This window comes from Petromyzon marinus, chromosome 23 (genome assembly GCF_048934315.1).
Source record: "Petromyzon marinus isolate PM22_M1 ecotype Great Lakes invasive population chromosome 23, UKy_Petmar_22M1.pri1.0, whole genome shotgun sequence".
Taxonomy (NCBI): domain Eukaryota; kingdom Metazoa; phylum Chordata; class Hyperoartia; order Petromyzontiformes; family Petromyzontidae; genus Petromyzon; species Petromyzon marinus.
Window position 1 is genome coordinate 8,676,326 of NC_133689.1, and position 16,253 is coordinate 8,692,578.

Below are 16,253 nucleotides of genomic sequence, written 5' to 3' on the forward strand. Positions count from 1 at the left end.
TTCTATAGCTATTTTTCAAAAGCGACCTGAAAAATGCAATGTTTATTGGAATAATATTTAATTCCTACGCTTCACACTTGGCATGAAGAACATTAAGAATAGGTGTTCAATCTGCTCTGGAATGTCCAGGTTATCGATACAGAAAGTCGTGACGATCTTCCCCTGGGTCCTCCGGTTTTTCCCTTCACATTTAGAATGAACATGCATTGAGAGTACTTGGCGGCTATACATTTCCACATGACTAGCCACTTCGTTGAGCTAAAACTTGTGGCCAGGTCGCTTCTGAAAAAAGAGCTATATAGCTCAGTGGGACTTACCTGGTGAAGCAAAACTAAAAAATACGTTTTTAGTTCTAGTTTAGTTCTTTTCAAATTGATGTAAATTTTCAACTTCTGCTCCGACTCATGTAATTCTTCCGCCAGATTATTCTTTAAATACTAGAAAATATGCAAAAACAACCTCACAATACATATTATATTGGCATTTTATGTTTTGCGAAAAAAGCAGATTACTATTAGTGCCTCGAGTTACAGGATTGTGATCAAATTATGGATATTACAGCTGTTTTTTTTGTATTTCCCATTGCGAAATTACAGCTCCTCTCCGAGTAGTGTACATATATCCAAGTCATTTTTACTCAATACTTTAAAACAATCAACCATAATCTATATCTATATCACACGAATCTAAGGAAACTGATGGCATCGTTTAAAAAAAAAAACTGGCTACGTTTTTGTACATATTCATACAAACCTCCCAAAAAAAAACCCGTCACGATGTCCATAAAAACGAAACATTCAGAAAGTGCAGTGCAACTCATTGGTCCAATGTTCCGCGCGCACGTGTCAGCTGTTTTCCGCACCGTGGCTGGCTTCTGATCGCTCAAACACGTTCAGGAATGTTGATCCTCGCGATGACGGGCGTGGCTCTTAAGTTTGCGTCGGATTTATTGTAGATGCCGTTTGGTCAGCTTGCAGGCGGTTTCGTTTCTGACTACGTAAGTTTTAAACAAAAATTCCGGAACGCCCACGTCGTCACGTGTGTCAAGTGACTTGACGTCGCAGGCGTTCGCACCTCCTCGTTAGAGACAGTTGATCTTATTCGGGGCAAGGAAGTTACATTTAAGCGCTGTCCTTAAATATATCTTGTTAACCCTGAGCTCCCTTCAAGCACATGTTTTTTTATTTTTAAACACACCACCACAGTATCGCGAGATGGATGAGGCGTGCCAATTCCCGGAATAGTGGTTCGAAAGCTTCCGCTCTGAGATTAAGTGTTGATTAACCATCTGACCTTTAAAAACTAAAAGTTAAATCTGAGACTCCATCTGCAGGCGCGCTGAGCAAGACGTTTCCGGCAGCTCCTTCCTGCGTCGTGCCCACTGTTGTCAAGTGGGGTGTCGCATTGGCGAGGCTATGTGAATGCATATTTTATGCAGTATTAACAATCAACAGTCTCATTGGGGTGCCAATCAAAATTCAAGTTTCATATTTGCAAGGTCACGCCTCCTGGCTTTAATTCATTTGCCTGTTACGCCAACGCTCCGAGCGCACGTTTAGGGACAATCACTCGATGTTTACTGGCCACTCCACGGCGTCGAATGATGCATTACGGTCAGTACACAGAAGAGCCGTAGTGCAGGAGGGGCATGCACGCGGAGAAGTTGAGGGTGAGGCGCTGAGCAACCTGCAATGAGATTCTCAGCAGTTGACGTTGACACCAAAAAGTAACAACACAGACTTTTGAGAGGAGCGTGCGATCCAAGAACACCTGGGACATCACATTTGCACATTACGTGCTGAAAGGCACTCTTAGAAATTAAGGGCTCCTCCTCACCTTTGAACACATTGCACACGGTACCCAAATGTGTCATGCATGGCCGAGTGCCGCACAAGCTTTGAGCGATTCCATTTGTTTTTTTTTTTAACGAGCAAAGCACGCAACTCTAGTTGTTAGCCACTTAACAACGTGTGGCAACATTGAGATAAATGAACACTTTCATCGTAAAAGGTTTTTGGGTTAGATCGCGTAAGTATAAATGTGTCGTAACCCTCCACCACCCGACAAGGCCAATAAGGGTTTGTCACGTAAACAACGCGCCAATTTAGTTACTACTTCAGCCCACCGGTCTGTTGGAGAGTAAATCCACAACATTTACAATCTGAGTATGACGTTTCGCCAGTAATTACATCCAGCATCATCGGGTGATTTGCCAGAATAGTGAAGTAATCCATCTGCTTCTGGATGTAATTAATCAATTACATCAATTATCTGCAGTGGACATGGGTGATAAACACGGGGAAAACAAACAACAGAGAATGTACAGCACTCCCTGTTGAATCCGAGCTAAGCCTTCATCTCAGGTTATAGACCTGCTTGCCTTCGGGTTAATAGACACACATGTTAAGTTTCGAGATGAAAAGATTACTGATAACGCTACAACAATAATGACTCCACTTTGGGCTTAATGAGAATCTGATTAAGGGTTTTCACCATGCCTTGAAAGGTGAATTAAATAGGTCAATTTACCGCGGGGTAATAATCAAAGGGTCACGGCCAAATCGTCCATAATGTCACATCGCAGAAGCTAAGAAGGGTTGAGCCTCGACTGTGCTTGGATGCGCAATCACCAAGCATACAACAGGTGTTGTAGGCCACTGTGTAGGGCGACTGCTTCAGCAGAGGGCAGTGCAACAACATCTGTTGTCCTGACGTAAAGCTTTCGTGACTGCAGGAATTCATGTTCTTGGGTCTTTCGGTAAAAGTCACGTAGATAGGTTCAAAGAAAATACCAAAAAATAACAAGATCGAAACGTCGTACTTTTTTTTGTTATTATCTTTGAACCTATCTATGTGACTTTACCGAAAGACCCAAGAATATCTGTCCTACCAATTATGCCGTGCTCCAATGTCAATGCTCCCCCACCTTCGCCAACATGCACTGACCAGCGTGGCAAAGGATGATCAAAAGACCCTCATCCAGGAGTGGAATTAAAACAGAGATGTGCCAGTAGGAATATCAAGAGGATATGCACGGTGTGAACTTGATTGGTTGCTTTCGTGACTGCAGGAATTACTTTTTGTTTTTTTCGGTAAAGTCACGTAGAAATAGTATGCTATTATATATTTTTTTATTATTTCTACGTGACTTTACCGAAAAAAACCCAAAGAGTAATGCGCGGTGTGTTCATATGCGCGCACAGCAGTCCTTCGATGCCCCTTACATTCAGAAGTGTATGAACACTGGTATCTTGTCTTTGTCAATAGGATTGAGTTACACTCCGACGTATTTTTACTGATGTTCACTTGCAAGTGAACCATTTGTGAAGGACGTACAGCAAACTGGACCCTGCAATCCATGTGTCGCCCATTCGATTTGGTCTCCCGGCTTGGCAATTGAAGTACGGTCTTTCCTCGTTATTCACGAGATTTCAGCAACACTTCACCTGGAACGCTAAACAACTGCTGCATCGAGAGAGAAAGAAAGTGAGCAGAGAGAATGCGATGTGAAAAAGTGACAAGATAGAGTGATGAGAATAAGCGATGAGATAATTTGATGCGATAAAGTGATCAGATCAGGTTAGTTCATTTGTAAAGGATTATTAAATATTTTAACATTTATTTTGATTTACTTTATGTTTATTATATAGAACGAAATTGCGTCATGAGAATTTTCATCTATTTAATAGCTTCCGTATGTATTTATTTAAGGTCATTCATTCTCATAGGCCAATATCATTATCTGAGACATTTGCTATTCACGAGCATCTCCGGAACGTATCCATTGGGAATAACAAGGGGATCCTGTAATGGGCAAGATTTCTGTTAAGCCCACCCCCGTCCCCCTCCTCCGCATCTGTTCACCCAACAGTACGAATGGGTACCCACCACAGGCTGATGGTTGTCTCCGTGTGTTGGTTAGCACACTGAACTGGCAATACAGAGATCTACAGCTCAATCTCAGTTGAAAAAATGGGTGGTCGCGTGGATTTTTCTCCAGGTCCCCCGGTTGTTCACTCCACATTTAGAATCAACGTGCGTTTCGAGTATTTCCACATGATGAGCCACTTCGTTGAGCTATCATTTGTGGTGAGGTCGCTTCCGAAAAATATCTATATAGCTCAGTGGGCCTTACCTGGTAAAATAAAAAAAAAACAATAGTTTAATCAAAGTAAAATAATACTCCACGTGGCAGTTGAAACAATGGGCAAGTTTTTGTTATTCCCCCCTGCCTCTGCCCACCCAGCAAGTACCAATGGGCTCACCAGAGTCAGTCGATCGGCAGGTGGCGTGTGGTGGGGTAAAGTGTGGGCGCTTCCTCTGCTTCAGCGTGGAAGAGTAGGCCAAATGCCCTCTAGAGGGTCTCTCTGGAGCTCCCTGTGGCGTCAGCAAGAGATTGCACTTAAAATATGGTGGAGCCTGAAAAGAATTACGTTATGGAATAATACAGAGGTACATGAAATTAACCCCACCTACTATAGATTAATCTGCAACATCATGCATGACCTGCTATCTTCACCCCCATTGTTACTTTTCAAGTATAACTCACCAAATGCATGATTGATGTTTAGCTTAAGTTTAAAACATCTACATTTTGGCGTTGTTACTAGATAGTACTTCACACCCACGAGAAACATTTGTAAAATACAGGTCATCTCCAGAAAATAAATAAATATTACTAAGTATCATATTCAGATATAATTTTAGCCTTAAAGAAATGCGATATCAGTGGAACAATGTAAAGCAATACATGCGGATGTGGTCTATTTGCTCTGTTCAGATGGAACACATCAAAGATGGCAATGAGAGGTGATTTGGGTGTCACAAGGGGGTTAGTAATGCCCTTGCCAGAGCACTGCGTCAGTGAATACAGGAAATCCACGTGAGCTTGGTTTCAATTGCAGCGAGGCAATGGTCTTGGAGACATTCCCCAATGACTGTTACAAGCTGCGCGTACCCAGCAATAAATACTTATTGAGCAAGTAACTCCGCTCATCAGCACAGCGCAAAATGATCAAATATGAGGGGGTGCTAATCTCCTGTTGACAGCCTTGAGCGAGTGGTGGAAATTCATCATTCCCATAGCAGGGGCGAGTCTATCCGTAGGACAATAAATCTCTCACCTCCGATTAGTGTGGTTGGCTATGTATGGTGCGAAAGTAGTTCAACATACATACATACATTTTTATCTACCTTGAAGGGATGATGGACTGGGTCAACCCTCAACCAGGATTTAAACTCATTTGCACATCTAAGGGTTTGGAAGATGCGCTCAGTTAGCCTGTCTATTGACATCAGGTTAAAACCTGTCAGGTAAATTCCAAGACATTCTTCGCATGCTGTAAGGAGATCTTGAACAGTGGCATCAGTCTGTATCTTGGTATTATTGATGAAAGTTATTGCCCAAAGTGTCTCTCCAATAATGTGGGGCAGTGCTCATGGGCCTGAGCCAGTAGTTGAAATTCTACATTGCTATGACGGGGCAGGCGAATCTATAAGGTAACCACTGTTCAATGTTCGAAGTGATATTCGTTTTGACAACCCCAAAAAGACAATGAGCTGAGTCAAACTGACTTCCTCCATAGGAATTTTGAATTTCCACGACTGGCTTCGGACTGCCATGGAAGACGAGCACAGGGGGAGACACTTTGACTTCTGTCATAATCATCACGCTCCGTGAGCAGACAGCTCGTAGGTGTCCACTGCACATTTCGTCATTTGTTTGCACTTTCCTCTGTCTTGTGCCAATATGCTCCAGTGGTGCCACATCATTCTGGCACCAATCTCTTATAATGTCTTCATCAAGCCATTCTCTCTTAGGTCTTCCTCTCTTTCCGGTTCCTTCCAAATTTTCTTACGAGCAACGCGATTTGAACGTTCCCCGTTGTTATCCATCCTTCCGTATTGATTCATTGGCTTCTGTGTTGATCCACATTGGATTCTCTCTTTTACTCTCATCCCCATCCGCCCTGCCCCCAACCAACACCACAACCCCATCCACCTTTCCCCCTCCACCCACTCCCTCCCGCGTTGCCCTCCCCCAGGTGATGTGGGTGTGCAACCTCTGCCGCAAGCAGCAGGAGATTCTCATCAAGTCGGGCGCCTGGTTCTACAGCGGCGGCCCGCAGCAGGCCACCACCCCGGACGGAGCCGGCGGAGGCGTCCCACGGGCGGGGCCGTCGGACGCCCCGCGCGAGAAGCGCCTCCGCCTGCAGGAGCGCTCGCAGTCGCAGAGCCCCCTGGGAGCGACGGGGCCCCCTGGCGGTGGAAACCACCACCAGCAGCAGCAGCAGCAGCAGCCGACGACGACGACGACGTCGCAGCTCCGCCGCCACGACTCCAACCTGTCCCAGAAGGATCTCAACAGGCAGGCGACGCTGAGGTCGCGCAGCGAGCCGCCCGGAGAGAGGTCCGCCGAGCGAGCGCAGTTTGCGAAGCGATTTTGTTGAAAACCACCCCACCCCACCCACCCCCCCGCCCCCCAAAAAAAACAAACAAAAAAACACGCCGCATTTTGGGTTCCGCCACGAATTTTGCAAGGTTACGGAAACTCGGACCGCTCGTGTTCGTAATGTGTGGGACGTTTTCGTTCTAAATTTTCCCCGGAAGAAAGCGGCAGAGCGAAGTGGAGCGGAGCGTGCTTTGGCACGGGCCCCAGACGCAAAGATCGAAGCGGCCCGATTTTCCGCTCTCTTAGGAGCCCGGCGCTTGGGCCCCCTCTGGACCCCCGTGGGTCCCAGTGCAGTTTCACCCCTTGTACTCTCGGTACCTACGCCGCTTCTCTAACATGGCCCCATGTTAGGGAATGGCCTCCGGAAGGTGATATCACACTGCATTGGCAATCTGAACAAAATTCACTGGCATACGCCGAATTAAGTTCAAAGAAAAAACTTTTTTTTTTAATATCATGTTTTGGCGTGCAGTTATTGTCAGCCATGATTTTGACCATCAAAATGCTGTACATCACGAGATTTTCATTCAAGATCTCATCAGCAGTACTGACTCAGTTCTCTGATGCTGTGTTAATCCCCAAGTCACCTTAACAAAGCATTCCAAATTGCTGTACCCACTTTCTAGGACACGAGCTTTATTTGTGTAAAGTTACACTTTGTTCAATTCCAGCTATTATAGTCAGAGGGAGATATGACACAATATTGGCCTCCAAAGGTAGATTTCGTTTTTTAAAAGTAAGGGGGAACTTGGCTTGAGCCAATCCGGATGCAGACTGAGCCGAGATTGGTTGAGAGAGCAGATTGTGAGGTGTGAATCGTAGACAGGTTGCTCTGATACTTGCCATCTGCTGGTCCACAGTTCTAGGTGGAGTGTTTTACCTGCGTGTAATAGCGTACGTAGGTGACAACGCTTAGCCATGTTCTTTTGGAAATATATTGCTCCTGCAGTAAATTTCGGCACCCACGTACAATGCATTAATTGCCACTCTTTTAATTTACTATTTACGTGGGCATTGACAATAACAACAATAATAAAAAGCCACATCTTTGAGGGGACCATAACATCTTCTTTATGCGTAGATTATATATCGATGACTTATTGGATTTGACCCTGGCTAGGGGCATTGAATCGCGACACCTGGAAGAATGCTATAAGCGGTGGCCCATTGATGGCTTTAACATGAAGTGTAGCTTCATGTTAAAGCCATGTAACGTCCCTACTTTCAACCAATTGTATACAAGCAAACCTTCTGCATATCGATAACATTGAAAATACCAAACGTATAATGTACAGACCTTTGTTAATTCATCCACTGCTGGATGAAGGCCTGCCAGTCGTGTGGGTCGTTTGTCCACACTTTGCCAAAACGGGCCGGTGTGGGCTGGTAAAACATATCACTTGCCACCGAGGACTCAAGTCACTGGGGTTTGTCGTGTTAGCACAGCTGGCTACGTACGGTGCGAAAGAAGTTCAACATATGTACGCACATTGCCACTGTGCACACCGCTCCACCCCTCTTGAAATAGCCTTGACAGATTGATTCAGTGCTCTCGGCCACATCAATTGGAACCAGGGCCCGATGAAGGCACGGGGGGGGGGGGGGCTTTAGGGGGCTGCAGTCCAGGGGGCTCCGCCAGCTGAAGGGGCCTCCAGAGATGAAGTAAAAAGTTATTTCACTTGTGAATGCTGAATTTTATTTGTTGTTGGCCTTGGAAAAATACATTTTATTTTTCTTTAACTTTGTTTTCCTCTTGAAAACATTACTGGGGACGCTCACAGTACCTGTAGCCCAGGGGCCTACACAATCTTAATCCGGCCCTGATTGGAAACACTGAGGTATTGCTCCCTCAGGTGGTATAATCGTGGCTTTCTCAAGCGAACGTTTCCTCTCAATTCTTAGCGTCTCGGTGACATCGTTGCCCATAGCGTCACCGCCCGCTAAGTTCCCCATTCATGGTGGCATTCGAGTAGAATTTGAACTTGAGCAGAATACAAATTTTGAGTGTTGGGTTTTAACGAAGGACATCACTCATGAAGGAATTGGTTACGCACCCAATACAGAACGCTCCTGAAATTGACTTTGAGACTCGATGAGACTTTTCCCAGGTATAATTAAGAATATAATAATTCACGATGGCTTAGTAATAATGGTGCAATAATTGAATAGTAGGGCAGTCTGGCACCAAATCCAGGTCGTGGTTCGACTCAGCGCAGTATCTCTCTCTGGCATATATAAAAGAAGTGGCGATGGATGTTCTATGGATACAGTGTTGGCTGTGGAGGGGAATTTTCCACCACTGGTTCAGTACCCTCAGGATGAGTACCACCCAATGATCATTTGAGTGTGGTGCCATTTCACATTGTAACCCCATGCATGTAATAATCATTGTCATTAGCCGTGGTCAATCCACTGTTGGATGAAGGCCTTCCCAAGTCACCACCACCTCCCACTAGCCTGAGATGCGACAACAACACAACGGCTGGCATTCCCAACTAAGTGGTGGTGACTTCACCACAACACTTGTGCCAGGATAGGTGCACCTAGATTCCGCGTGAAGTATGGAAGGCTTGCTGGCAGGAGGTCACGGACCAATCTACCGAGCACATGCACACGAGCTGATCTCATTGCTCCATCTTCTTGGTGGGCGTCTCCTCGAATACATTCATATTATTCTTGACCATAGGCCATCATCCATTGTAAACCACGTGTATTCCTCTTATCTGTCCCTCAGTGCAATTCCAAGCATGCATCTCTCCATGCTTCCTTGTGGGATTTTCAGTTTGTCTGTATTTTTGTTGTTGTTGTTGTGATTGACCATGCTTCTCAACCGCAGTTAGTCAGCACCAATTAAAACAAAACAAAAAAAATGGCTGGAGACTAATGTAGAAAAAAATATGAATTTCTCTTAAACATCGCATGTTACTTTTGACACAGATGAGCAACGACGTTATATGTAGGCTGCGATGTCTCGGCACTGAGCGAGTGCGGGAGAGATCCGCAGGCAGTTCGCCGCGCGCTGGGTGATAATGCGCGGCGACAGATTCTCGAGCCGATGATTAATTTTAGGCACTGGTGTAAATGAACTGGGGGAGGAATGCTGATCGTTTCCCCTTTGACCCGTGAAGGCAGAAAGCAAGGGGCGGCGTTCGCAGAGTCGGAGAGAGAGGCACAATTTTTATTGATCGCCGGCTATTGTTAATTCGTGGCCTGACCCACTTATGTGGACACTACGTCGGCAACAAACATCGAGTCGCATTGATTTCGTACGACGTGGGAAAAAAAAGAAACCACCTCGTCCGCAAAGCGTCACCAACTCCAGGGCCACGAGGCATAGGGCGGTAGTGGGGGAGGGGGGCCTTGGTGCCTAATCACGGAGTGAGAATTCAACATCACGTGGCCTTTCATGGACCGATGACGTGAGAGTCACCGGTGATGCACGTGCGGGGGTGTGGGGAGCGGTGGTGCGGCGGTTAGCGCGCTGTGCTACGAACCTCGGTTCCCGGTCATGGCCAACGCCAGGAGGCGATTATCTGAACCGGTCCTGGACCTCCCCAAGGTTGACTCAGCCACAAATTATTACCTAGTGCAGTGTGTAAACATCGCCACCAGGGAGACAAAGGCAGCTTGGCGTGGTGTTGGCCAACCCCCACCCTCATAAAAAAAACACATCACGGTGACCTCGCTATCATATATGTTCGTGATCTAGAGATAAGATGCGCCAGGTACAGCAATGCTAGCATTTTCTACCCCCGATCGGTGGCAATAAGTCATGTTTAGGTCAATGACCCAAGGGCTATTTCTAGTTATGGCCCTGAGCAAAGTGGCTGAATTTCCAGCATCCTACGACAATCACAGTTTATTTTTCATCATGTGGTACCTTTTTATCGACCACAGAGAGATGATTTGTTGATTCCACTCCCGGACCAGGATTTTAAATTGAAACTGTCCCCAGTCCGGCGCTTCGCCACAATAATCTTGTACCCAGTGTAGAAAATGTAAATGCGCGAAAAGCGTATAAAAATTTTCTTCCGTATATTTAGCTCATGAATCTGCAGTGTATGAACAAATGCTGTGTGAATGGACATGTGATTATAATTGGCAAGATAGGATGAGCAACTTAGAATTTCTGAGTGGAATGCGACGAAAAAGTAGACGTGATATTTATTTATAAAACGCCTTCACTTAAGGCGCTTAATATAGTAAAAAAAACGGTGGCAATATAATGGTGTAGATGGCAGGGGTGTGCAAAGGTTTAGGAATGAGGGACTGCGACAGAGGGGTACTTAGGGATCACCAAATGAGTATGGGGAGGGACGGGAAGGAGTGGAGGGGCGAGGGAGGGAAAGAGAAAGAGGTGATGTTGCAATGGATGGGATATTTGTGTAGGATGGAGGAAGGCAAGTTAAGCATTGGGTCAGTGACTAAGGGGAATAGAAGACCTACAACTAGATGGTGGTGGTGATGAGACTGCAAGGGAGGTCTTTGAAGGACCTATTGACTTTGTAACAAGGGGGGGGGGGGGGAGGGGGGCTAAAGGCAAACGTTCGGATGCTGTAAGGACAGACAGACTGTTGGCATGCGGTTGTTGGAACCTTTGGACCAACGTTGGCCCAACGTTGCCCCATTTCAGGGCTGCGGCACGAGGAAGGAAGTGTGATGCCGAAGCGTGGCGAATGATAACCGTGTTTTCTCGTCGTGCGCGGAGTAACCGCGAGGGGTAATCGCGCATTCTCGCCATGCATGGGGTTACCCCAGTGGGGTAACTGCGCGGGGTAACCGCGAGGGGTAACCGTGCATTCTCGCCGTGCGTGGGGTTACCCCCGTGGGGTAGCTGCGAGGGGTAACCGCGAGAGGTAACCGCGCTCTCTCCGTGCGCTAGGAAACGCCCGGCCTCTTCGGGGGACCTGGACGTGCGCGCCGTGCGTATGCGCGACGAGCGGCGAGCGGCCGCCGCGGCGGCCCTGGCGCAGGCGCAGGCCGGTCCCTCCGGCAAGGGGCTCCCAGCGGGGCCCTCCCAGCAGCAGCAGCAGCAGCAGCGTGGGGGCAGCCAGCGCGGAGGCCCCGGCTCACGATCTTCACACAAGCACGGTGAGAAGCAGCGTGGATGACAGTGATGGTGGTGATGATGGTCGTTGTGGTGGTGGTGGTGGTAGTAATGAGCATGTAGTCAATCATTACCACCACCGATATCGCCGTAAGAACCAACTACACCATCATCACCACCACCACCAGCACCAAAAATGCCACTTCTGTCATCACTTCTACCACCAACATAATTCATGGCAATCACCAGCACCACTACCACCATCATCACCATCATTAATACCACCACCAATCATCATCACCAGCACCACTACCACCATCATCACCATCATTAATACCACCACCAATCATCATCACCAGCACCACTACCACCATCATCACCATCATTAAGACCACCACCAATCATCATCACCACTACTACCATCATCACCATCATTAATACCACCACCAATCATCATCACCAGCACCACTACCACCATCATTAATACCACCACCAATCATCATCACCGGCACTACGATCACTATCATCACCACTATTCATCGGTGGTGCTGGTGATGACAATGATGTTGATGGTGGTAGTGGTGGTGATGATGATGGTGGTACTGGTGATGATGATTGGGGATGGTGATGGTGGTGGTGATGATTGGGGATGGCGATGGTGGTAGTGGTGGTGATGACTATGAATAATGTTGGTGACAGTGATGAGTGTTGATGATGGTAGTATATATTTATTTATTTAGATGAGGGAGGGGATTGGGACACAGGTCCTGAACCCTGTGAGCCTGGGTTTAGATGAGAGAGGGGATTGGGACACAGGTCCTGAAACTCTGTATCTCCTGGGTTTAGATGAGAGAAGGGATTGGGACACAGGTCCTGAACTCTGTATCTCCTGGGTTTAGATGAGAGAAGGGATTGGGACACAGGTCCTGAACTCTGTGATCCTGGGTTTAGATGAGAGAGGGGATTGGGACACAGGTCCTGAACTCTGTGATCCTGGGTTTAGATGAGAGAGGGGATTGGGACACACGTCCTGAAACTCTGTATCTCCTGGGTTTAGATGAGAGAGGGGATTTGGACACAGGTCCTAAACTCATGAGGCATGGTGTGGCTCAAATATAATGTTTGAAAATTGCTCGCAACAGATCACACCATCGGGCCAGCTCACGCCGCATGTATGCTGAACTTCTTTCGCACCATACATAGCCAACCATGATAATAGGTCGTGCGGGAAGGACAACAAACCAAACACAAAAAAATCAGTTCTAAAGAAATGAGTTTTCAATTTCTCAATCTAGATTTAAAGCTGGATAGAGAGCTCCAGTGGCTTCCCAATATGAGCAGACATCGTATCAAGATGAAGGGTGTGGTGCAAGGAATGTCTCGAGTTGAAGCCGGTGATCTAACCATGGGGGCGGGGGGGGGCAATGAGATAATAATAATAATAAGTACTGCCTTGTGGGAAGTTAACAGTGGTTGTTAACCGTGGTTATGGAGAAACTGCCATTCACCGTGGAGATGTGGAATTTCCACCACCGGCTCAGCCTAGCCAAGAGAGACGAGCGCCACCCGACACTCATTTGCCCAATGGAGAGGTGCGAAAAACTCCGACCAATTGGATCGACCTCTTAATGCTGCTGTCGTGAACACATCATGTTACGTCGAGCGAGTAGGGCGGTCGCGGCTAGCGCTCGCCCTCTTTCCAACCAACGCCTCCGCCGCTGCGGTCGCAATCGCGCAACACGCCGACGTCCTGCACCGCCCCCACCCCCCACCCCCCACCCCGGCAACTCGCAGATACAGGGCAAAGGGGAGAGCCGTCCACGTCCCAGCAGGGCCAGCCCGTGGCGCCATCAAAACCGGGCGGCGCGGAGGGAGACGCGGCGGCGGCCGCATCGGCGTCGGCGTCGTCCGGCAACGTTGATCCGGAGCAGCAGCTGCGGCCAGAGCCAGCGGCTCAAGGGCGCTACCGCAGTGACCCCAACTTGGCTCGCTACCCGGTGCGCCCGGCGCCGGATGAGGAGCGCATGCGCTTGCAGGCGGAGGTGTCGCGTGCCCGCCACGAGCGCAGGCACAGCGACGTGGCGCTGGCGTTCACGGAGACGGAGCAGGGAGGGCTCCCGCCGCCGCCGCCGCCGGCCGGCGGAGGGGCGCGCAGGGAGCGGCACGCCAGGTGGGCGTCGGGCGGGGCGAGACAAGAGGCGGGGGGAGGGGTGAGGGATGGTGGGGGAGGAGGGAGGGGGGAGGGAGGGGGGGTGGAGGGCAGCTTGAGGTGGTGCCGCCTCACCAGCACTGGCAGGCTAGGGGTGGAGTGATCAGAATGTCGGTAATTGAGTGGATCTGATAACTTGTGCAGAGAAGGGAATATTAAGGAGACATATCGTCGGCTTATGTATTTTGTTATTCCACAAGTGAGTCACTTCGTCAATGTGCAATTAAATAAATAAATAAAAGTTTCCAATCCATCTGGCACTCGGACAGTTGCCGCGGTGGCGAGATGTTAAGTACCTCGCCTGGTGTGCAGGAGGTTGTGGGTTCGATCCCAACCCTGACTTCTGTTAATTTGGAGTTTGCGGTGTCTCTCTCCTCGTGGTCGCATGGATCTTCCTCCGGGACCTCCGTTTTTTTACATCCACATTTAGAATCAACGTGCTTTTACAGTATTTGGCTGCTGTAAATTTCCATGTGATAATTCACTTCGTTGAGCTTTCATTTGCGGCCAGGTCGTTTCCGAAAAAAAAAAAACCCTACAAAGCTCAGCAGGCCTTTCCTGATTAAAAAAAAAGGGAATATACGTGAGGATTGCATGACTTTTAATCTCTGAACTTCAGGCAACGTGGCGGCACAGCAGCAGCAGCAGCAGCGGCGGCGGCGGGCGGGGGAGCGTCTGCCATGGACGATCAGCGGCGGGCGGCCAAAGACTCGGCACCGGCGCAGCAGCGCTCCTACTCGACGGAGCGCTCCGAGGGGGGCCCCTACCAGAGCCCCACGCCCCCGCGGCACAGCCCCGCGACTGCCGTGCCGCCGCCAGGGGCGTCGGAGAGGGCCGGCGCCTCGGGGATCTCCGCCGCCACGAGGCCGTCCAAGTCTCAGAGCCAGCAGCAGCAGCAGCAGCAGCAGCGGCTCGACCCCAGCTCGGCCGCCGCGGCCGCGGCCGGCGCACGCAGGAGCAAGCGTGAGAAGCTGGAGAGCATGCTGCGCAACGACTCGCTCAGCTCGGACCAGTCCGAGTCGATACGGCCGTCCAAGCCGCACAAGCAGAAGAAGGGAGGAGGAGGAGGAGGAGGAGGGAGCGGGGGCGGCGGAGGTTCGGGGAGCGGCAGCGGCGGTGGCGGCGGATCGGGGGGGGCATCGGGCAAGAAGCGGCAGATGTCGATGAGCAGCTCCGAGGAGGAGCTCGCGTCGACGCCCGAGTACACGAGCTGCGAGGACGTGGAGATCGAGAGCGAGAGCGTCAGCGAGAAAGGTGGGGGCGGCGGCGGCGGCGGAGGAGGCCGGCGCAGACCGCCGGGTTCGGGAGCCAGGGCCCTGCGCGGGCGGCGTGCGGCCACACGGAGGGGCCTGGAGCTTCGTGGATTGTGGTGGGGTCACGAGGAGGGATGTGGGGTTGTGTAGATTGTGGTGGGGTCACGAGGAGGGATGTGGGGTTGTGTAGATTGTGGTGGGGTCACGAGGAGGGATATGGGGTTGTGTAGATTGTGGTGGGGTTACGTGAAGGGATATGGGGTTGTGTAGATTGTGGTGGGGTTACGAGGAGGGATGTGGAGTTGTGTGGATTGTGGTGGGGTTACGAGGAGGGATATGGGGTTGTGTAGATTGTGGTGGGGTTACGTGAAGGGATATGGGGTTGTGTAGATTGTGGTGGGGTTACGTGGAGGGATGTGGGGTTGTGTAGATTGAGGTGGGGTTACGTGAAGGGATGTGGGGTTGTGTAGATTTTGGTGGGGTTACATGGAGGGATATGGGGTTGTGTAGATTGTGGTGGGGTTATGAGGAGGGATATGGAGTTGTGTAGATTGAGGTGGGGTTACGTGAAGGGATATGGAGTTGTGTACATTGTGGTGGGGTTACGTAGAGGGATGTGGGGTTGTGTAGATTGTGGTGGGGTTATGAGGAGGGATATGGAGTTGTGTAGATTGAGGTGGGGTTACGTGAAGGGATATGGGGTTGTGTAGATTGTGGTGGGGTTACGTGGAGGGATATGGGGTTGTGTAGATTGTGGTGGGGTTATGAGGAGGGATATGGAGTTGGGTAGATTGTGGTGGTGTTACATGGAGTGATATGGGATTGTGTAGATTGTGGTGGGGTTACGTGGAGTGATATGGGATTGTGTGGATTGTGGTGGGGTTACGTGGAGTGATATGGGGTTGTGTAGATTGTGGTGGGGTTACATGGAGGGATATGGGGTTGTGTAGATTGTGGTGGGGTTATGAGGAGGGATATGGAGTTGTGTAGATTGAGGTGGGGTTACGTGAAGGGATATGGGGTTGTGTAGATTTTGGTGGGGTTACGTGGAGGGATATGGGATTGTGTACATTGTGGTGGGGTTACGTAGAGGGATGTGGGGTTGTGTAGATTGTGGTGGGGTTACGTGGAGTGATATGGGATTGTGTGGATTGTGGTGGGGTTACGTGGAGTGATATGGGGTTGTGTAGATTGTGGTGGGGTTACATGGAGGGATATGGGGTTGTGTAGATTGTGGTGGGGTTACGAGGAGTGATATGGGGTTGTGTAGATTGTGGTGGGGTTACGTGGAGG

At 49.3% G+C, this 16,253-nt stretch overlaps 1 protein-coding gene across 15 annotated transcripts in view; it reads left to right on the plus strand.

The window, feature by feature from the left end:
• Positions 1-16,253, plus strand: part of LOC116945264 (regulating synaptic membrane exocytosis protein 2-like) — a 264,074-nt gene that overhangs the window by 95,710 nt on the left and 152,111 nt on the right. For all 15 annotated transcript variants that reach the window (XM_076069014.1, XM_076069015.1, XM_032959632.2 and 12 more), the window contains 4 exons: positions 6,045-6,409; positions 11,334-11,542; positions 13,293-13,668; positions 14,327-14,961. In XM_076069014.1, the coding sequence (XP_075925129.1) occupies positions 6,045-6,409; positions 11,334-11,542; positions 13,293-13,668; positions 14,327-14,961 (1,585 nt within the window). The remainder of the gene's footprint in view (positions 1-6,044; positions 6,410-11,333; positions 11,543-13,292; positions 13,669-14,326; positions 14,962-16,253) is intronic.